This window comes from Spermophilus citellus (genome assembly GCF_964194105.1).
Source record: "Spermophilus citellus genome assembly, chromosome: 10".
Classification (NCBI taxonomy): Eukaryota; Metazoa; Chordata; class Mammalia; order Rodentia; family Sciuridae; genus Spermophilus; species Spermophilus citellus.
This window is the reverse complement of record NC_138197.1, coordinates 121,737,652-121,761,412: the sequence shown is the minus strand read 5'-3', so window position 1 is coordinate 121,761,412 and position 23,761 is coordinate 121,737,652. Positions and strand designations below refer to the sequence as shown.

Sequence of the window (23,761 nt, the reverse complement as noted above, 5' to 3'; positions counted from 1 at the left end):
AAAAGAAGCTGTATGAAGATAGAGGGCAAAAACACAAAGGAAAAGGGACAAAGTCCTTGAGATAGGATCAAGCTTAGTGTATACCCACATCAGGAAGGAAGCAGGAAGGAACATATTACTAGATAAGGTCTGGGAAGTAGGGCTTTCCAAGCCATCATAGTTCAGATTTTTATTCTTCATGTAATACAAAACCATTGAAAGGCTTTAAGCTAAGAAATGACTTGATCTGATTTATCCTTCAGAAGGATCATAATAGCTACTTTGTGAATATGGAGGAGGACTGAGGCAAGCTAAAAATGAGATGAGGCAAACAGCTGGGACTTAGAGAGTCAGGTCAGAGGGGGCCTAACTTAGGGGAGAGAGCTGGTATATCATGCAGTTACCAAAGAAAACCAAACAGACTTTAGCCAGTAATCTTTAAAAATATTAATTATTAACAACATCTCTAGAAGAACTATGAGCAATATATACTCCAAAGAAGAAAAATTATTATACTTCCTGGTTTTCCTGCTTTAAAATGAACAAAAAGTTATAAATGGAATCAAATACTATCTATAAGTTATCTTAATTAGAAGAGAGAGAATGCCTCAGGATTAATAATTGCCCCTGTGAGGTTGAAAAACGAACAATGCCATTATCCATGAGTTAACTTTACCTTAAAAATAAATGATCTGTAGTAAAGGGCTCAAGCCTTTTTTCCTCTTTGTCCCAGAGGAACCAGAGCCACTGATGCCAGAGGCTAGGTAAGATATAAGAGTGCAACTCTAACTAGAGTCCCTGGAAATGGGATTAACCAAGGAATACCCGCTGGTGGCTATAATTCCTACCTACAGGTGCGCTGGGTTGCCTATCCTTAAACTCTGGCAGTTCAGTTGCATTTATTTATTCTTTACAACTTGGGTATCAGTTTTTAATTTTTTTATTTGTTCTTTTTAGTTATACATGACAGAAGAATGTATTTTGACAAATTATACATATATGAAGTATAATTTCCTATTCTTGTGGCTGTACATGATGTGGAGTTACATGGTCGTGTATTCATATAATAAAATAGTAAAGTTAGGTTCAGTCCATTCTACTGTCTTTCCCATTCCCATACCCCTTCCCTTCCCTTCATTCTGAATATCAGGTTTTTTTAAAAAAAATTTTTAGTTGTAGATGGACACAATATCTTTATTTTTATTTATTTTATGTGATGCTGAGGATTGAACTCAGGGCCTCACACGTGGGAGGCAAGCGCTCTACCACTCAGCTACAACCCCAGCCCAGTTTTTAATAAACAAAACAGCAAATATTTCTTGAGTGTGTACTATAGGTCACACATATCTGAGGCAATCCAGATAAAGCAACAAACAATACAGGCATAGTTCTGCAATTGATGGTGCTTTCAATCAAGTGGGGATGATGAACACTGAACATAAAATTTATAATTTTGTTTTTGTTTTTGCAGTGCTGGACCCCAGGGCCTTATGCATACCAGGAATGTGCTCTACCTCTAAACTGCATCCCCAGACCAAAATTATAAGATTTCTTCACAAAGGGGAAGTGGTGGAGGCTATAGCAAGAGAATTAACTGTAGTTTAGGGGGATCAGGAATATAAGAAAAGCTTTCCTCAGGAAGTGACATATAATTGAGAAATTATACAATCCTACAGAAATTTTTTAAAAATATAAGATCTTGTTAGGGAACTAAACAAGTTTATCTCCTGTGGATATTACACAAGAACTTTCAGGAATCAGTATGAAATACACACACACACACACACACACACACACACACAATTTCAGCATTGTTTATGCACAACAAAGGTCTATGGGTCACCTGTTCTCAGGGACAGCATCTTGTTTCAATTCAAAGTTCTCGTTTACAGCAATCTCATGAGCAAGAGTCATGTTGGATAAGTTCCTTGCTGCAGTCATCACTTCATCAAATGTCACAACTCTGGGAGGGCTTGTTGCTGAAAGAAAAATAAAAGTCAGCCAATGCTATAGAAGAGAAATTGTCACCCAATAAAGCCATCTGATGTACACAAGGTTTAATTTATTCCTACGTATACTTCATGGTTTTATAAGCAGAAAGAATATAAACAAAATAGGTGGATTCACTCACTTTAATAACGAACTTGAAAAATAGTTTCAGGTGCTATATTTAATAATAAATTTTTATTTGATAATAAATTTTCAAATGTTTGTAAGACAAGCTTATTAAAATATGTCTATTATAACTTATTTTAAAAAATTAAATCATCTTATTTTTGGTACTTGCCTTTATTTACATATATTATACAGAGACTGATGATTTTTTAATTTGGTAATTAAGAATTCTCATTTATTTAAGTAAACTCAATATGAAATACTTGTATATAAAAATATAATTTCTAAATGTATAGACAGTATAACATAAGGTTTAAATTCAATCCTAAGATTTTCCTGCTTGTAGTTATCATTTGACTTCACTGAGATATAGATAACCTCCTATGAAGGCTGGCCTAGGATTAAAAAATATAAGTGAAGAAGAATATAATAAGAGCTCAATAAATCATTAAAGAAAATAAAATATATCAGAGAAGCTGGATAATTTTCCTCTCAGTAGGAAAGTTATAATAATCTGAGTTATTTCTAGTGATTTTACTATGAAAGTATTATAATAAATCATGTTTATAAAATTAGTTGGAAATCTTAGCTTCTGTTAAAAATCATGATCTTGAACAATAGGAATGATGTAATATTTTGTTACTTAATTTTTAACAAAGGTGGGGAGAGGAGAAGAGAGGAAGAGGATGGGGAAAGGAGGAGGACAAAGAAAGGTGAAAGAGAATAACATCAAAATCCTTCTTCAGGACTATCTATGTACCCTGTTATCGGATGCATGAACCTTATATATAAAACATCAAGAATATGAAAAAACAGAGTGATGGGGTTGTGGCTTAGTGGTAGGGCACTTGCCTAGCATGTGTGAGGCACTGGGTTTGATTCTTCACACCACACATAAATAAGTGAACAAAACAAAGGTCTATCAACAACTAAAAAAAATTAATTATAATTAAAAAGAAAAAAAAAAGGACAGAAACTTGAGGTGGCTGCTGTTAATTCTTTTGTCAACTCTACCACAAGATTCTCCTTAAAAATGGCTGTATCCTTGGCCCAGATATCCAAAGTAATTTCCAGAAAGGCTTCATGCACCAAATAAAACACTATTTATAACAGCAAAAACCAAATGGAAACTAACCTTTTCTTGTGTGTAGTGCTAGGGATCAAACCCAGGCCTTTATGCATGCAAGGCAAACACTCTACCACTGAGCCACATCCCCAGTCCACAAAATGGAACTAAATGTTCAATAATAAATCAATTGGTAAGTAAATTTATGGTCTATTCTCTTGAAGTAAGCGGTCATAAAGAAAGTTTAGAAAATATATTATCACAAGTAAATGTTTTAGTTATACAACTAAGTAACAAGATTCCGTATATGTATATGCATCTGTGTAAAGGATAAAGATGGCAAAGTGCTGCCAGCTGTAGTCTTTGGGTGATACTGTAGGCAACAGTTTCTTTTTTCTATACTAACGTATTTTCCAAGTTTTTAAAATAAAAAACATAAAAATTTTAAATACAAATGAACAAGTCTTTTTAATCTATTAAACATCAGTTGCCTTTTTTCTATATTTACCTTGTCTGTTTAAGCTGTTGTAGGCTAATGAAAAATCTTAAAAAAAAAAAAAAAAGCAGACACACCTGCTTAACACATCTCCTGGTGTCCACATACAAAAAAGGAAAAAGCTGTCTTCCTTTGCTACTCTTTCAATTCTTTCACATAACCCTGGTGTAGTAATTCTCCTTAAGGGCCCCTTTCTGAGTGACTTGCACAACAGGGTTTGCAATCAGCAGGAAATCTCTTAGAATATCTCACTTCCTGCCTGATGCTTCCACAAGTGCATGTTTCCTTAAATGTGAATCAGAAAACAATCTGGTTTGGGATTGATTTTAATTTGTTCAAGAAGTAATCACAAGAAGGAGTAGCTTTCTATCGTTTGAGAGAAAAGAATGGGGTGAGGAGCCTGATTTATAGTCAAACCAAAGCAGACTAGAGACACTGATCAAAGTAAAAATCAGCAGTTGTGAGCTTTAGTGGCTATTTCTGAGAACACACACAAAATAGCTGCAGTCTCCCTGCAGTGCTATGCTGGTACACCAAGAAATGAGGGTTAAGTCTGGGCTTTGCCCTCCACCATTGCTGAGTTTTCAAATCCAACATACTCTACAAACACCACACCACCCTCAGTCCCCCTCCCCTGTGGGCTCACAAACAGGAGAGCTGGATTTGCTGGAGGAATCGCTTGTGAAGCTCTGTCTGGAGCACTCATAGTCACTGAGTGAAGCCATGCTCTCGGAAAACCGTGAAGAATCTGAATCACTTGGATGGTCCTCGCCCACACATTGCTTCTCATCATTGAATGGCATTTTGTGTTACTTGAGTATGGATAAAGAGAGAACACCTGTACAGACAAACAGACCCTGCATCAACATTCTGGGGCACTTCCATTGGTACCAGTATGGACAACTATACCCACAAGTTTAACAGTGTTGAAAAGCTTCCAGAATATTACTGTGTCCCTCCCCTAACACCCCAGCCAGGCAGTCACAAGGCTATCAAGAATGCATTCCAGAAAAGGGATTCCACACTCATCAATGTGAGCTGACTCAGGACATAACCAGTATGATTGCAGAGCAGCTCTAAGCAATGACATATTCTTTAAAACAATATGTTAAAGCCAGGAGCAGTGGCGCATGCCTGTAATCCCACTGGCTCAGGAGGCTGAGACAGAAGGATCAGGAGTTTAAAGCCAGCCTTAGCAAAAGCAAGGTGCTAAGCAACTCAGTGAGACCCTATCTCTAAATAAAACACAAATTAGCTAGGGATGTGGCTCAGTGGTTGAGTGCCCCTGAGTTCAATTCTCGGTATTGCCCCCCCCACCAAATAACTAAAAATATATATGCTAAGACATGGGAAGGTAAGAGAAAGCAGGGCTCTGGGAAGGGTCATACTGCTCTTTCTGCCTTGGGGAGGTCACTTTACCCCCTACCTCATCGGTGAAACTGGACTGGAAGACTGACCTCATAGTGTACTTGAGGACTAAACAGGACAAATCTCAGTACAGTGCCTGGCACAGCAATCAAATGTTACTTATTATTGCTTTAAATAAAATAGTTTTGAAAGTAGACTCTTCATGCTCTCCATGAGTTTCTTGAGAGAAGGAAAGACTGATGAAAATCTCTGGCTGGTCTTTAGCCTTTCCTCTTCCACTTTCACATGAATTGCCACAACACGAAGAATAAGACCTAACATTTGGTTTGTACGAAGTAGCTATCACCACCCAATGAGTGAGCAGGCACATAGGATGGTGATTCACATAACAGGGGAACAGACTCGAGACACAAGGGGACTTACTATACCACAGAACCAATCCCTTGAATCTAAATTGAATGCTGTTTCTGGGATATCAGATGCCTACCAGGGAAGGGAGTCAGGCCTGGGAACAACCCAGAAAGATCATGGGCACAAAGAATGACCAGGAGCAAGGCCTGTGAGGAAGCTGGCCTTGATATGTGTGGTGTCAGCTGACACAAAAAGAAAATTTGGGCCCAAGGAGAAAGGCACCTCAAATCCTGAATGGGCAATGATAGGAAGAATTCACTGCATCCCTTTAAATCTGAACCATCCCATGCAATAGAGGATACAGAACTTTTTAAACTGCCAGAATGTGAAGCCATAAATATGCAGAATAAAATCAGTGGAAATGCCTGCAAGTTCTGCGATGATTCCAGTTACTGAGTGCTCACGGTGCACCCAGCAGCAGACACCAGGAAGAGTTAACAGTAAACAAAATAGATAGGGCCCTACTCTCATGGTTCTCAAGTCCAATTATGCAAAACTGTGCATGTCAAATGCTAGAGGAGAAAAGGAAAATAAGGCATTGTTGAGAAAACAGGAGAAAGAAAAGGGAGGACTGGAACTCAGGAGGGGGAAGGCGCTAGACTTTGTTGAGAGAAACATCCAATTTTTATTCCTTGGGTGGTGACAGAAACAAGAAAGAGCCTGAGAGGATACACCAGGTGTGAAAAGCCCAAGGGCGTCTGCATACTGCCTCACCTAACAACTTTCGGTCCTAACACAGAAATACATTCTTGCCCAGGCCACCACTTTTCTTTCTGGGGGGGAGGACATTGGGAATTGAACCCAGGGATGCTTTGCCACTGAGCTATATCTCCCCAACCCCCTTTTAAAATATTTTTTATTTCAAGACAGGGTTAATTTGTTAATTTGCTGAGGCTAGCCTCAAACTCGTGATCCTCCTGCCTCAGGCTTACTGAATCTTATTATAGGCATGCATGTTCAGCTCCAGGCCACCAATTTTCCAAGGAGAAAACCCCTACCTGCCTCTGCAGACTAAAGGACATGGTGTGGACTGCAGCTGCCAGGAAGCACTCTACCCTATCTCAGAATCCTAAGCTAATCACCATGAACACAGGCTATAAAATAGCCCTGGACCCTTAGACCTTTAGTGGTGAAATAACCTACTCTACCCTGGGACAACCAGCCTCTACCTGAGTTTTAACTCCAACCTGCTGATGGAAGGGGAGAGGAGACGGGGGTTGCTATAACCCTTTTACTGCCACCAAACCCTAAATCCTAAATGGAGACCCCTCTAGTTTGCTACATCCCTCGTTGCCAACATTTTACTTCCCATTGACGGTAATCTTGAAAACATACCTTCTTGGGGAAGCCTCCCTCTACCCTCTCACTAGAGCTCTTGGTACTCCCTTGAGTACATGTGCAGCACATATCCACAAAAGCACTTGTATGGTTATTTTCTTCCCATGGCTACTTCCGAATCTGCTTAATAAGGCAGACACTGAGTCTTGTTCACCACCGGTGCCAAGTATATGACAAGTATTCATTCAGTGTCAACTGAATCACAATCATTGAATTCCATTTGGTACAGCTTCAACTAGAACATTTGCAAGCTGATACCACTACACATTTACATGCCTGGTACTGCCAAAGTCCAAGCCCCAGTACAGGGAATGTACTACTTAAGCCTAGTTTATTAGATTTAAAACTCAAATTCCCAGGTCTCTGTCACACTCTCATTTAAATATCTTAAAGTTTGTTTCTACCTTTTTTTTTTCCTCCTGTCATCTCCCCGCAATGTAACAACTTGCCTCTGCTCTTGATTTTCACCACTACAGCTGCCTCAAATGAGTATCTCTGGCTGTTTTTCCAAGTACAAGTGAATAAAAGCTTTCATCCATGGGAATGTATGAACTAGGTTAACAGTTATTACTGTCCATTATATTCTACCCCAGCTGGACAGAACATTTGGTAGGTTTCTTAATTGTATTTAACAAGGCAACCAATTGCAAAGATTTAAAAAATAAAAAAGCTCTAGGTTAGGAATTAGAAATCCAGGGTTTGGGGCATATGTCAGTCATTAATTTGCTATGTGACTTCACACATACCACATCTTCTCTCCTCACTTCATTTTTCTAAGAGGATTGGGTCAGTTATAGAGTTTCTTTCAGCTCGAAATTGTTAAAATGCTCCAAACCAGAGTTCTATGAGGCATCACTAGAAGCTCTAATAAATTAAATGTGCTCAGAGCAGGCATGTTTAATTGCATGCCACTGCATGCCACTACACTTTCTGCCAGCAAGTTACTAGAGGTAAAATTCCTAGCACAGGGGATACAACAGAAAATTTTAAAGCTTTGCAATGTTTAGAAATACTTGGTAGAAGCCTTCCCATTATAACTGGGACTTAGTGTATCTAAGCCCAAAAGCCTGTCTTTGAAGATGCTTATTATTACTCTACTAGAAAATTATCCATTTCCTCTTATGGGAATATTGATAATGCCTGATTCTTAGGGCTGGGGTAAGAATCCACAGTCAATCTAGAGAGAGTACTCAGCACAGTGTCTGACACAGAATAAACAGGATACAGAGGTTTGCTTATGATTACATGCTTGTTTGTTAATATTATCACCTCAAGCATTAAAAACTGAAGGGGAAAACAGTTTTACTCCAGGACAACAAAAGCATGTTTCCTTACAGATACACAAGGCTGGTAGTCACCCTAGGAGAGAACTCTTACACGTGTTTGAAATACAAAACACAAAAGCAAATGGCCCATCACAGTGTGCATGGTCCTCTGCTAGTCCTTCTCACCTACTCTTACCCTTCTTGGTCTCAAGTTTCCATTCAAGTCATCTAGGGACAAAGCTACTTGACTCAAAAGCCAATGAGGGTAGTTAGATTGCTTTTTAAAGTATTTTGGGTCCCCTCTTAGGCTGGTAATGATAAAACTAGGCTTTTTAAAAAAGAAACATAATAGTTCTCATACTCACAAACTTAGATCTACCTAACTTTCACCAATGCAATTTACAGGTAAATCAAACAACTTTTCAGGAATACCACATCCTACCTGGAGGCTCACTCACTGGTCAAAGGTTGCTCCAAGCAAAGCCTCCAACACTACAGTGGATCGCTAGTCAAAGCAAATGAAGTACCACATTTCATATCTGTATTGTACTACTCTATTCTTTAATAATAATAAATAGTCTTTTGACATTTTGAGGCCAATGACTCAAAGGCAGTCAGGCACTTAAATATTGCATAATAAATGAACAGATAAATGAATGGCAGTGTAACTACTGACATCTTAGAGATGAGGGACCTTAAGGGTCAAGTCATGCTTCCTCCCACAGACTCCAATTCCTCAGCCTATGTCCTACTTTACTTTTTTATTTCCTCTCTGCAGCAAACTATAACTATAAGTGGTCCTGTACTGGTGTGAGATTGTAAAGATATGCCAGTGATAATATGCATTTCACTGACGTAGGAAGAACAGTAGCTAACCCACTGAACTGGGTTCTTAATCCCAGCTCTTGATATTTACTAACGAGAGACAGGGAACTTACCATTTGTGTAATAGTAATAATAATAATAATAATATCTACCCTGTAGAATTGTTGTAAATATTAACTGAAATAATCTATGTCAAATAACTAAGTTCCTAGTAAGGGTCTGAAGATGTCAACTATTATTTTAGTCTTATTAAAATAAGTTAAAGGTCAATGTCATAAAAAACAAAAGCTGAGGATATGTTCCAGATGAAGATACTTGGTAACTGCTGTGATTTGAGGATGACTCCAAAAAAGCATATTTTGGAAACTTAATCCCAATGCAATACTGTTAGGAGGTGGGACCCATCACGGGTGCTTAGGTCATGAGGGGTCCATGCTCATGAATGGATTAAAGCCAATTACAGAGAGCATGAGGCCATGAGTTCAATCTCCGTGCTTTCTCTTGCCCATGTGATGCCTTTGGTCATGTTATGACTCAGCAAGAAAGCCCTCATCAGATGCTGGCCCCCTAATCTTGGGATTCTGAGCCTCAAGACTGTGGGCTAAATAAATTTCTGTTTGTCATAAATTACCTAGTCTATGGTATTCTGTTATAGCAGCACAAAATGAACTAAGGCATAGATTCTGCACTGGACAAAATAAATGTGATCAAGAACATAGTTACAATACTTGAATCTGTTATTTGTATTCTACCATTAAATATATTAAAGTTGATAAATGGACTATGGTTGTTTTAAAAAGGACCTTGATGTGTGTGCAATTTTCTCTCAAATGATACAAAAGAGAAAAAAAACAACAAAACATAGAGAAAAATGTATTAGGTGAATCTGACTTGCAGTGGACAACAAGATGTTTGAACTATTCTTGGAATTTTTTTCTGTAAGTCTGATAGTATTTCTAGACAGCCATACTTGTCCTAAAGCCCATCTTCAACAGTGCTTGGAAAATAAAACAATAAATAAGCCAGAGTCCTTCAGAAGGGGCAAATAAATTCACTCCCAGGTGATTTCCCTTTACTTACAAGATTATCTTGGCTGTAGTTTACAATTTCTTTGTGATCTGGCCTCTGCCTACTTCATCCTGCTCCATTCCCCCCTAACCTAGACACAGTGACCTTCATTGGGTCCTGCAGACATGTACAGCTTCCTACTTTGGAGCCTTGCACCTGTTATTTTCTCCCCCTGGGATGTTACTCTTCCTGATCTCCACATGGTTGGCTCCTTGTTGTCATTCATTTTAGAAATTTATTATCACAATTTCAAGGTGAACTTCCCTGGAGATCCTACCACTTACCTCATCTACATTAGCCTTCTAGAGTAGAGCTTGGCACACCACTTGGGATATAGTCTGGGCTCAACAAATGTTATTGTATGAACAAAGTAAGCCACAGTCCTATTCATAAGACAACTTGGATTTTCGTTCTCTTCTACCCCAATCACATTACTCATATTTATTATGTAGTCACTTAAACTATTATAGTTATCTGCATATCTTTCTCCCTGCTATATTTTAAGCTGCTTGTGGTAAGAAGCTATGCCTCCCTTCTCCAATTCCCAGTGCCTTCTTCAACACATTTACAAGGCATCAATAATTCAAGCTAGCAAAGACTTAGTTTCAGGAGTTTAAAGAAAATTTTTACATGGTGTCTTTCCACTTTCCTAAAAGCACTGAAACCAAATAATAACAATTAGGGCTAACAGTCATGAAGTGCTTATTATAATCTCAATATATGCACTCAGTATTTTATAAGTGTTTTAAATATTTTACCTCCTTGGGTCCTCATTATAGCCTTATAAGCTAAGATACTATTCCCATTTTATAATAAGAACCTGAGGCTCAGAGAGATTGCATTACTTCCCCAAGGGTGCACAGCAATGCAGAGGCACAAGTTAAATCTAGACATTGAAACCCTAAAGCCCATGCACTCTATTACTCCAGGATAGCTGGAGAAAATTCAATGTGCTGCTCATTCTTTCCATTCCCACTCTGCCAAACTGATCTATCTACTACCACGTGGACACTTGCACATGTGATAGCAAGCTGACCTTACTCTGGGATGGCTGCTCAAGTACTATACAGTGAAGGGCATTACTGAGAGAGTTCACTGTCCAAAATAACTCTCAACCACCCCACTAGAGTGACTGAAAATCCTGTATCAGGGAACCAATCCTTATGTTAAGCAAAATCCCTAGTTAGAGCCTAAATATGATCCAAAAGGTTAACTACTTACAGCTAGCATGAGTCATAAACATTTTGCAGTGAATTATTCAGATTATCCAGCAAAGTTCTGAGGAATGGAACCCATCCAGTTAAGGTTAGGTTATGGAAAAGAGAAATTTCAAGGAACATCTAAGGGGTATACTCCTTCAAGACCAGATCAAGGTCAGATGGAAGGTACACACGTTCACGTATATGTAGTAAAGGGCAGGAGGGGGTCAGAAGAGTAAGACTAGACTCTTATAACAAAATTGGAGATGCTTAAAAATGTCCATCTTCTGCAAAATGCTGCTTTAGAACCGGTCCCAAATAGCAGCATTAAAGTTATTCACGCATAGCAGAGCAAAACCACAGAGCACAGAGATAGGTGCCTGCACTATTCAGCTAGACAATACTGGTCTTCATCAAATTAGAACCAACAAAGAGCTAGATAAAAGCCAACAAGCCAGTCACTGTCTGAAAAGCAGATGTTCATGCTACACATGGCATTACAGCATCAGGGAGAAGGATTTCTAGGCACTTTTCATAATTGAAAGCACTCTCCCCACACCCCTGCTGGCCCGTTTTAATACCTGTACTCCCCCCTAAAGGGTCCTCAACCCTCACAAAATGGCATTGATGCTGCTTCTACACATGACTGGGTATCTTCAGCCCTGGGCCATTTTAAGCCAGACAACCTCCACTGGCTGAGAGGGTTGATTATGAAATCTCTTCTAGGGTCAAGAGGAAAGGGCTGACAGGCAGGCAGGCAGGGGGGCGGGCAGGGAGCTTCCTAAAGTGGGAACCACTGAGATAACCTCATTATCTGTTGGCAGGTAGGAAGGGCAAGATCTCTGGACTGGAGATCAGAGGTGTTGGGGGCTCACTAGGGCCAAGGACACTTTGTCTTGTTTCTTCCTGGTCAAGGTAGGACAATCATCTAGGAGAAAATTCCCCAAACTTGAGTCCTTTGACCAGGCATCGCAACTGTACCCCCTGTCTCCATCTTCTACTTCCAATAATTTGGCAAACAATTATCTTGATTAGATATTTGCACTTAAATATGTTTATTTTAAAAGGAAAACTTTGTACCATCAAGAAATCGCTTCGTTTAATGGAGCAGTTTTCCCTCTTACTAACAAAAACACGTAACTATGTTTATCCACGTGCCACCAAATCATCTCTGCTACCCTCGGCGGTGCCAGCTCAAGGAGCAGCTTTGGGAAGCACAAAGCTATCCCTGCGAGGTCCAGGGTTGGAGCCCAGGCCAGTCAGTGTTTCCACGCCTCCTCCCGGCGAGGGGCAAGTCCAGAGGACTCACCCGGAGGCCACCCCTCCCTCCAGGAGTACCACGTTTCCTGTCAAAACAAACCCGAGGAGGAGGGGACGGCGGAGGCAGAGCCGAGTGCCCGGGAAACCCCGGCAACAAACCCCAAACACTCGCCGCGGGCCCCGCCCGGCCGGGGAAGGGGCCTCCGCAGCCCCGGTGGAAAGCCGCCCGCGGAGCAGGCGCTGGCCCCGGCCCGGCGGGCTGTGAGCGGCGCCGAAATGCCCGGACCCCGCCGCCTCCGGGTCCGGCAGCCCGCGGCCACTCGCGTGCGCGTCCCGCTCCCACGCGGGACGGCAGTTCTAGGTCAAACGGGAACAGGGACGGGGTCGGGGTGAGGGGTCAAGCTTGTTGGTTCCTGGGCCCCGCGGTCTCAGGACGGCGTTCCAAGGTGGAGCGGGGAGGCCTGAGCTGCCCTGGGTTGAGCTGTCCCCTCTCGGGCCCTAGCTCATTACCTCACAGACCGAGACCCCTCCCTGGGGAAGGATACGCACCGAGTCCGGCGCGGAGACAGGAGGAAGGCGACCAAGTGACCCTGAAACAGGGGTCTCAGGGAGTCCCCTAACCAAGCGCCGCACTACCTCGGAACTCCTCAACAACTCCAACCCCTCGGCACCCTCCCCCCGCCCCCACACGCGGTATTTAAAGGGCCCTAAGAGACTCCAGGGAAGAGGCCACCACAAAACCCGTAAGAGGGAGGATGACGGAGCGGCGGAGCCGGGAAAGGCAAGTCATTTCAGGCTCCGAAAGCCGAATTCGCACATAATTAACCTAAGACCCAAAGAATATTCCCGAGGTTCGTATGGGAAAGGGTGAAGATAGCTCGGGATGGAGGCCGTTTCGCATGCGAGAAGGATGCTCCCCCGCGCAACGAGTGGTACGGTCCGAACTGCGCGGGGCGGGGAGAGGAGTGTTTACGGAACTGGGGCAGCCTTACGGTGGGAAGGGCCGGGCGTTGGGGGCGGGGCCTAGCGGAGGCGGGGCGCCGGGCGTTGAGGGCGGGGCCTAGAGGGGCGGGGCTAGGGAAGTGCTCGAGTCCTCTGCCCAAGGCTGGATGCTTCTCAGGCTCAGTGAACCCTACTGTCAGATCCTTGCCTCTCCTGAAACTTTCAGAACCGTCACACCTCTTACCTAGACCTGGCACACTCAGCTAGGTGCCCATCACCGCACTGTATATACACACAAATACGCACACACAAACACACACAGAGACCAGCAAACCGAAAACGTCACAAGTGGACTTTCCCAAGCACTTCAGAGACTCACCAAGTCATCCACATTTGTGTCTGCATCTCCATTTAAAAACAGGGGTTCAGATTTGCACCTGGACGCTACGATTAGCCCCTGGGAACCACACCTACCCAGGTTCTCGGTTCGTGTGCGTGCAAAAGATAAAGCTTCATACTTCCTCTAGGGTTCTTTGGCAGCGCCTATCTCTGGGAGAAGTTTCAACTTGGGTTAATGTAAATAACCAGCTATAGGAGAGGTTCTGTGCGGTCAGGCTGCAGTTCATCTCTTGTGAACTCGCTTCAGGGCATACAAGAAACAAATTCCCCCCACCATACACATGAAAACCTCTATGTCTTCTGCCAGAGGTAAATGACTATTACTTGGGAGGCAGTTTCACGCAGGAATGTTAGTAGATTGTGTATAGGCCTAGGTATTTCTGCCTAGTGCTGAAATCATATCTGGATTGTGAAGGCAAATTGGCCAGCACTGTTGTAGAAAGAAAGAAAAAGAAAATCAAAAGCAGACTGGCAACATTTTAAAGCAGGATAGAAATCCTGGTTTTCAGTGGTTATGACATGGACTCTTCTTAGGTTCAAAGCCTGCCTCTGATATTTACTACCCATGTGATCTTGGTCATTGAGAGTAACAATAACTGTTCCATTGGGTTATCATGAGGGTTATTATGAGGAGGAATTGAGATGAAGTATGTAACATGCTTAGTGGTGTACACAGTAAGCACTCAATCAGTGTTAGTTTTTGAAACTATTTGGCAAACCACTCTGAACAAACTTAGCTGGTAATCTGTAGAGATTTATATGTGTTTTCTTTTGTCACTCCTTCTAAAATATACAACCATCTGATACAGATCAAGAGATTAAAAAGAAAATGTCGTTACCACCCAGGTTCTTCCTACAAACACACCCTTATTTATATCATTTGTTGGAATACGCAGATGACAGAAGTCTCCAATTTAAATTATTGTCAAATAACAACCACCACACAACTGCCATCACCACCATAAAAGCTCCACAATAGAAAGATTAGCCAAAAAATATCCCCAGACTGCTGGTAACTCTGTGACAATGACACATTGCAGCATTGCTTCCTTTGTAGCTTTGTAGGAATATGTAATGTATTATTTTGTGCTGTGACATAACCTGGGACAGGTGGACATCAGTCAAGGTAGTTGTCCAGTCTACCTAGGTGACCATTTGCCTGACCCTAGCTATGACACTTTTTTTAAAGCTCAAATATATAACTCTCAAAGCCACAAGGAAGCAATTTGTGTCAAAGCAGATGAGTCACAATTCAGCATGTGTAAGAAAATCTTAGGTTGGAAGAGATGGTAAAACATCACATACCAGAGTTGGGACACAGAGAGATCCTGGAAACACAATCTTCTGTCGCTTTAATGTTAAATAACTTGCTATCTTAAAACCCTTTGGTGAATTACCTGACCAACTGCTTTCAGCTGGGCTTGTTTGTAAAAGCACTTTGAAATAATATAGCCCTATAAAATATAAGGCAGTTCCCTTTAAAAATGAGCCTTATAGGGCTGGGGATGTGGCTCAAGCAGTAGCGTGCTCGCCTGGCATGCGTGCGGCCCAGGTTCGATCCTCAGCACCACATACAAAACAAAGATGTTGTGTCCGCCGAAAACTAAAAAATAAATATTAAAAATCTCTCTCTCTCTCTCTCTCTTTTTTTTTTAAATGAGCCTTATATCAATCACATCCTTGCTCACAGAACTCAGAGTGTTGTAAAATAATATCCTCCCTGCTCAGGTAATGTTCCTGATCTTCTGGGGGGAAAATATTCTGAAAAGTTGGCCTCTTTATTAAGCAAAATAATTAGTATTTTATTTGAAGAAGACATATTATTGTACCTAATTTTCATAACTTTCCTTTTTGAATTATTTAGAAAACTCATGGTAATATAGTTGGTTTTCCCCCTATAAATTCCACAAGAGATCAAATTTGGTCTAAGAGCAAAAGACTAAGGGCAGATTAATATTTTTTTGCTTGATAAAGACATACGAATAATCATTTTCTTTTTACTATCTGAAGTCTGAGTTTTAAATTACAAGGAATTCTTTAACAAATCAGAAAATGCAAAAATGTATATTGTCATATGAATTTGCAACTTCGCAAACATTTGGCTTTTCTGATGGAGTTGCATCATGTGCAGATTTAATATCATGCATACAAACTCAGTTACACATACTCAATTAGCATGGGACTGGGAAGCACAATATTTAAACATTTAAAGATTCAGTGGTCTTACCTACTGTTTCCTCCTATGGAGATCCTGAGGCCTCTCATTGTGTTCCCAGGCTGTTACTTGGGGCTGGCTTCTTGGTCTGTAACCTGTGCATTTGTCCAAGACCTTACTCTTGAAAGAACACTGTGCTTCGTTTCATGCTCCACTACTGTTATTTTAAATTCTTAATCCTTTTTAAACAAGGGGTCCCTGCATTCTCATTTTGCCTTGGACCCCTACAAATGATGTAACTAACTAGTCCTAACCTCACCATACAGAATATGAACCCAGTGTTTTTAAAGTCACTTTGTCCCACTAAGCTGCCCCCAAATGTAAGTCTACTATTTCATCTAGTATTCAGTTGGAGAAACGTATCTGTGTCGGTGCTGAAGGAAAACAAACAAAAACAGGTTGTATGGCCCATTTAAGCAGTTTTAAAGAGTATTTTTGACTGTACATGATTTTGACCTTATGTTCTCCCCTTATAGCCTAACAGCTCACATAAGATGTGACTCCACTGTAAAAACGAAAGATTAAACGGAATCTCATCTCTTTCTCTCTCCTCAGTCATCTTAAGGTGCTAGGAAAGGGTTAAAAATCACTAAGGGGAAGAGAGATGCAATTGAAAGCAGAAAGAAGAAAAAGAATGCAGCTTATACACATATCATATAGGTCACTGAATGTTTAAAGATCAGCTGCATACCTTCTGCTCAAATTTGCTGTGAAAGAAAAACTGCTCTAAAAAAAAAGAGGCTATTAAAAATAAATAACCACATCTTCTTGGCAAATCCCATTGTTCTCTTTCTTTTGGTCTTGAAGATAAGGCAGATTTAAGTCATTGGTCAGTTTGTCTATTACTTGACATTTGATCAATTTCCCAGAGCACCACAACCAGTTTTTCTCATGATTCCACTGAACTGAATTAGTATAAGACTGGAAGTTTACTTCTCATTCCAGTTGCTTGTACCCTCAACATTTAGACACTGCCCAGACCCTGATCCTGTCAGATACGAAAAAGACAAGTGCCTTCCCATCCCTCCAGGCTCCTTCCACTTACCTGGCCACCACTGTTCTCCTCTGGAAAGTAAAAACAAGAATGACAACCAGCAGCAAGGACAGCTCAGTAGGAAGCCGGTAGGAAGTGGGAGGAGCCCAGAGCACTTAAGAGGGAGGTCAGAGAGGTCATGGTGAGGGCTCCTTCCCTGACCAGGACAAATCCCTCTCCTGAGTCCACCTCTTGGCCAGCAGGTAAACTTTTTCTAAGCAATATCTGTGGGTGACCATTTTAGGCTCTCACTTTTAAAATCAAGTGGAATGCCCAATGGAATGGAAAACAGCTTCTAAAATAAGATGCAAAACGCAGAAGACATAAAGACAAGATTAGTAAATATGACTCTTCAGATACAGAATGCAACATAAAAACATGAATTACAGAACAATGATTACAGGGTAAGGCCATGTATGCTGGAAAAAGCCCACAGTAGAGACAGCATGCCTGCATCCCATATGAAATGTGTAAAAAGGGACAAAAGACCCTCCAAACTGATTAGGAGGCAAGTTGGGAAATGGTCCCAATTCATTCTCTATACCTTCAAATAGTTCTTTTATAACGAGAATGTACTCATTCATAGTAGCGTAATTTCACACGGCCATACCATGATGCCACTCTTATCATTGTGTGTTCTCCTAAGTATACCTCGGTGGAGATAAGCTATCAACACATTTTCCTATTTCCTTTGTATACATACTTAAGACAGTCATGATAACCAATGGAGCTTTTCACATAAAGTATATAAAGGAATCTGTTTGAAAAAGTTCCCTCTCTATGGTATGTCAAATTTATTTATGCCGGTTGGGGGAATATTGATTCTTAATTTTTAGGTTATTCTCTTTAAGCCCTATTCCTAGATAGCCAAAGTACACGGACTTTACTTTCTTTTTAAACATGTTTATGTCCCAACCTCTGACCTCCAAGGCCTTCCTTTCTTTCATGACTAGATAAGCATCCTTTCCCAAAGTGGTATGGAACTTGGATCATTATATTACTTTTTTTTTTTTTTTTTTTGCACTGGAGATTAAACCCAGAGTGCTTAACCACTGAGCAACATCTCCAGTCCTTTTAAAATAAAATAAAAATATTGTGACCAACTACAGCTAAAAAATACATATTTTAAAAACATATTTTGTTTGGACACAGGGTCTCACTCAGTTTCTTAAGATCTTGCTAAGTTGTTGAGACTGGCCTTGAACTCACAATCTTCCTGCCTCAGCATCCTGAGCCACTGGGATTACAGGCATGCACCACCATGTCTGGCTTATATTACTTTTTGAAGATGAAAAATTGAGGGCTCTGGGCATTCTGATGTCTGCCCAGTGCTTGTACCTGAGTTCCTGAACATTCTAGTGGAAGATCTTATACCAGGATACTGAGGGTGTATGACTGAACAAAGAGATACTCAGTGGTGACTCATTGAGCTGGCAGGTCAAGAATAGAAACCAGAAGAACTCATCACATGGCTTCTCTCCACAAATACACATGCATGCACGCACGCATACAAACACAGACACGTGCAGGCAGTGTCATATGCAAAGTATTACCTATTGTTATAATTATCTAATTTCCATAACAACATGACAACAAGCATACCAGCACTGTACCAACTAAGTGCCCGAAGTATTTATAAACACATTCCATTACTCTAGCAGGATGGCTGGACCAGGTGCTGGGATGGCAGTGCCTTCCAGAAAGCAAGGCTGCCAACTCTCCTAAAATATGAGGCTGTTTAATATATACACACACACACACACACACACACACACATGCACACACATGCTGAAAGAGAAAAAAAAAAAGAAGTAAATTCTGCTTCAAGAAAATCCATAGTAAAAGGCCCAATTAGGTATTTCTGTTCAATTCCTGGAGACAGATTCCAGGCCATGACATTGCATATATTTCTGGTAAATCTACAGGTACCTAATTAGCAAACTCCTGAATTTAGGTTTTAAAATTTGCAAATGCAGGTTCATCCAATTTTTAAAGAACGAATCAAACAGAAGAAAGTACAGTTTGGTGGAAAGAGGGTGGACTTTGGATTCAGACAGACCAGAGAGTTCATAGCCAAGTTCTACACTCGTCTTGCATATGTATATGCCCTAATCTTCAAGGTGGAAAGTGGACATAATTTTCTGTTGCCAGTAGCATAATGCCACAGACTGGATGAGTTATGAAGGAGGTTTATTTTGGCTCATGGTTCTGCAGGTGCAAGGTCAAGTGGCTGCATCTGGTGGTAGCTGCCTTGCTGGTTGACTACCAAGTCAGTGAAGGACATCACATGTCAAGAAACAGGAAGTGCATGGTCTCCCTCTTCTTATAAAGCCACCAGGAGTCACTCATAGGGCTCCACCCTAAGGACTTATCCCTGCCTCCTTCCAAGGGCCCCACCTCTAAACACCATAGTCTGATTACGTTTCTACCCTCTTGATACCTCACAATGGATTAAATTTCCATACAAAAAAAACCTTAGAGGATACACTTAAGCTATATCCAAACCATAGCCATGGTCTAGCTTCCTGAAGGGTTGTCCCATTATTACGCAGAAACCAAAGTGGGGATAATTCGGTGCTCCCCATAATACTTCACTACTAAAGATGGAAAGGGTCTTTCTTCCCAGAACTTAATGGCTACAGCATGGGCAAAAGACCTAAGCACATTCTGTTGGTTGCTGGCCACCACAAGAAGGTAATCTTGATTCACAGAGCCTGCAATGGTGTCCAAAACTGATGGCACCACCATAGCAACTCATCCCTGTTTCATGGTTTTAGCTGTGCCTAGCTTCCTCGAGTTCTTTTCCAAGCCTGGTTTTCAGCCTAAAATAGGTTAGGCTCATTCATTAGCTAACTCTACAAGCTACCAAGACTCTCTGGTTTCAATTCCAAGAGCTACCAAGATCCTTCCAGTTTTTTCAGAGTAGGTCACTACTATTTGCCACTGAGAGTCTTGATTAGAACATGGTTTGTCAGAGAGTTAATGAAGATAATTTATATGAGGAGTTGAGCAGAGAGCCACTTACCTTATATGGATCAATAAACTATATTTATATATTATTAAACTCTAGTTATTTTATGGATTTCCTATTTACAGGGGCAACAGGTCCGGAGCAAGTCGGAGGTTCATGACCCATGTTCATCAAAAATTTTTCAAGGGACCCATGTTCATCAAAAATTTTTCACATCCAACAAATTTGTTGTACAGGAGCCATTTACTTAGCTAATAAGTGAGCCTAAGACAACCCCTAGTATTTTAAGACCCATGTGAATATTGCTACCTTCTGTTCATTAGACCAGTAAGTCAGGATCCATTCAGGAAAACAAGAGTCCATTCCAGATGGTTTAAGAGAGTGAATTTCAGGCTGGGGCTGTGGCTCAGTGGTAGAGTGTTCACCTCTCACGTGTGAGACCCTGGGTTCGATCCTCAGCACCACATAAAAATAAATAAGTGAAATAAAGTTATTAAAAATATTTAAAAAACAAAGATAGGAGATCAATTTTTTTTAAAAAAGAGTGAATTTCATAGGGAGAACAAATGACAGAGAACAAATGACATACAGGTTAGAAGAGCTAAAAGTCCTACTACCATGGGATGGTAAAACAATCCGGATAATAGAATCACTGGCAAGGTGCTGCCATCCCTAGAGCTAAAATATAGAGACAAAAACAGAGGCCACAGAAAAAGGGACTGAGTGATGAGCAGGAGGTAGAACATAGAGACCAGCTGCCATTAGAGATGTTTTCCCAAAGTATGTGTCAAGGGGGATAGCTGGGAATGAGGGCTTCCTCCTTCTTCCCACCCTACTCTCTCCCTCCAGGGCTACCCATTAGCTAAACTAGCTTGAAGCCAGTTGCAAGGGAGCCTGGGAGATGTAGAGTCAGGAAAAGGAAGAGAAAGGATCTTCTAGCAAGCTGGACATAATTAGCACAATTAATTTTATTAAGGGCAAGTATCTTAGACTGTGCAGGCTTCTATAACAAAATACCAAAGACTGGATTGCTTATTTTATTTCCCACAATTCTGGTGGCTGAGAAGTCCAAGGTCAAGGCAACAATAGATTCATTGTCTGGTGAAGGGCCTCTTCCTGGTTCATAGATGGCACCTTTACGCTGCGTCTTTGCATGGTGTAAGGGGCAATGGAGCTCCTTTGGACCTCTTTTGTAAAGGTACCAATCCCATTCATGAGAATTCTATGCTCATAATCTAATCACTGCTAATCCCATCTCACTGGGGGTTAGGTTTAAGCATGTAAATTTGGGGGGCACATAAACATCCAGACAACAGTAATAAGAAAGAATCATTTACATTTTTAAAAGTTATAGTTGATGCCATTTTATCAGAGAACTACACTGATAGTTGCTAATTGGGGTATTCAAGAAATATTCCAAGAAAATGTCATGGGTTTGCAATAATTCCTCATTCAACAACTATTCATTCAATTAACAACTACTGATTAAGTAACTAGTATGTTCTAAGCTCTTTGCCAGGTGCTGGGGACAAAATAAGTTGACTGAGACAGACACAATTCCTTTTCATAAAACTACAACTTGGGCTGGGGATGTGGCTCAAGCGGTAGTGCGCTCACCTGGCATGCGTGCGGCTCGGGTTCGATCCTCAGCACCACATACAAACAAAGATGTTGTGTCCGCCGAAAACTAAAAAATAAATATTAAAATAAATAAATAAATAAAATAAAACTACAACTTAGCAGAGGAACTGTTCTTACAATGCCTAGCTCAATGCTTGGCACTTATGAAGCACTCAACAAATGCTTGCTGTATAAATAACTCTAAGAGAGCCAGGCGCGGTGTCGCAAGCCTGTAATCCCAGCAGCTCAGGAGCCTGAGGCAGGAAGATCGTGAGTTCAAAGCCAGCCTCAGCAAAAGTGAGGCGCTAAGCAACTCAGTGAGACCCTGTCTCTAAATAAAATACAAAATAGTGCTGGGGATGTGGCTCAGAGTTCTCCTCAGTTCAATTCCTAGTGCCAAAAACAAAACAAAAACAAACTCTAAGTGAATAAAGAATGTGTTGTTTATCACTCCACCCATCCGCACCATTATTACTGAGTGAAAGAAAAGGTGAAAATAAGAACTATAAATGACATTTTAATTACCAAAGAAGAATGAAAAAAGTCTTAAAAAAAAAAAGAAAAGAAAAAAGATTGGCTGGGGTATAACTCAATCTTAGAACATGTACTTAGGGCTGGGGATGTGGCTCAAGCGGTAGCGCGTTTGCCTGGCATGCGCTCGGCCCGGGTTCGATCCTCAGCACCACATACCAACAAAGATGTTGTGTCTGCCGAGAACTAAAAAATAAATATTAAAAGTTCTCTCTCTCTCTCTCTCTCTCTCTCTCTCTCTCCCCTCTCTCTCTCTCTCTCCCCTCTCTCACTCTCTCTTTAAAAAAAAAAAAAAAAAAACATGTACTTAGTATGCACAGGTCCTAGGTTCAATCTTCAGTCCAAAGAGGGGGAAAAAAAAGTATTGGAATGTGGCTCCTTGCTTTTACATAATCAATTTAAAGGCATTCTTATTATTTATTATGTGCTGGATATCAGGAGGTACAGGGAAAATAGCAAATGGAAAGAAAAGCATGATAATTGCTCTCATGAAACTCCCAGTCCAGTGAGAAGATAGGTAAAATAAATGGGCTATTTAACTATCAGTAACAAATGCTCTTCATTGCTAAGAGCATGGATATGAAGTCAGGCATGGTCCTAGCGCCAACTCTGTCACTTATAAGCCATGTGACCTTGGGAAGGATATTTCAGTTCAGCTTCAGATTCATCCATAAAATAGGCTAATACTAATAATACCTGTTTTAGTATTAAGATGATGCATGTGGGATGGAGTTGTGGCTCAGTGGTAGAGTGTTCACCTAGCATGTGTGAGGCACTGGGTCTGATCCTCAGCAACACATAAAAATAAAATAAAGGTTATTGTGTCCACCCACAACTAAAAAATAAATACTTTTTAAAAAATGATGATGCGGGGCTGGGGATGTGGCTCAAGCGGTAGCGCGCTCGCCTGGCATGCGTGCGACCCGGGTTCGATCCTCAGCACCACATACAAACAAAGATGTTGTGTCCGCCGAAAACTAAAAAATAAATATTAAAAAATTCTCTCTCTCTCTCTCTCTCTCTCTCTCTCTTTAAAAAAAATGATGATGCATGTGCCTAGTCATGTTAGTGCTCAATAAATGTTATTATTATTAACAAATAATAAATTATGTTAAGAACAATTGTTCAAAAATTCACATAATTATCCAAAAACTTGGAAATAGGCAAAAGGATTTCTGGATGCCCTTTTGCTATAGAGGTTTCTAGAGCAATGTAGTGGCAGGTCTAAACAAGAACTAACGTATCCTCTAGGACTGTGAATGTTTGTGGGACTCAACATTTACTATGTATTTGTTCAGATATTGTACAACTTTGATTTCCTGACAAGTGATAATGATGCAAATAATTCTTGTCTGTTGCCAGTACAAGTTATTTATGTTTTGCAGAAAAGGTAATCCCAAATGTTACTGTTTCTTTTTAAACTCTGTGTGACATTTGCCAACTTTGTATCTCACACAGTAATCTTATTCTAAGATTTAAAAAAAATTCATTCTTGATGAGATATATAAACCCCCTACTTCTCAGCATTGCTTAAACTGGTTTGACCACTTTATGGTTATCTCTTTCACTGTGTGCAAAAACAGTTTTTCTTACCCGTGGTTGTTCTGTTTTATATCTTGTATGTTTTGAATTTTTTGAAAATTATACCTTGATAGATAGA

General features: G+C 40.6%; 1 protein-coding gene across 1 annotated transcript in view; it reads right to left on the bottom strand.

The window, feature by feature from the left end:
- Positions 1–13,093, bottom strand: part of TCP11L2 (t-complex 11 like 2) — a 38,545-nt gene extending 25,452 nt beyond the window's left edge. The window contains exons 1-3 of the mRNA XM_081309315.1: positions 12,940–13,093; positions 4,303–4,494; positions 1,823–1,958 (exon numbers count right to left, since the gene is read on the bottom strand). Coding sequence (XP_081165441.1) covers positions 1,823–1,958; positions 4,303–4,459 — 293 coding nt within the window. The 5' untranslated portion in view covers positions 4,460–4,494; positions 12,940–13,093. The remainder of the gene's footprint in view (positions 1–1,822; positions 1,959–4,302; positions 4,495–12,939) is intronic.
- Between the last annotated feature and the right edge of the window lie 10,668 nt (positions 13,094–23,761).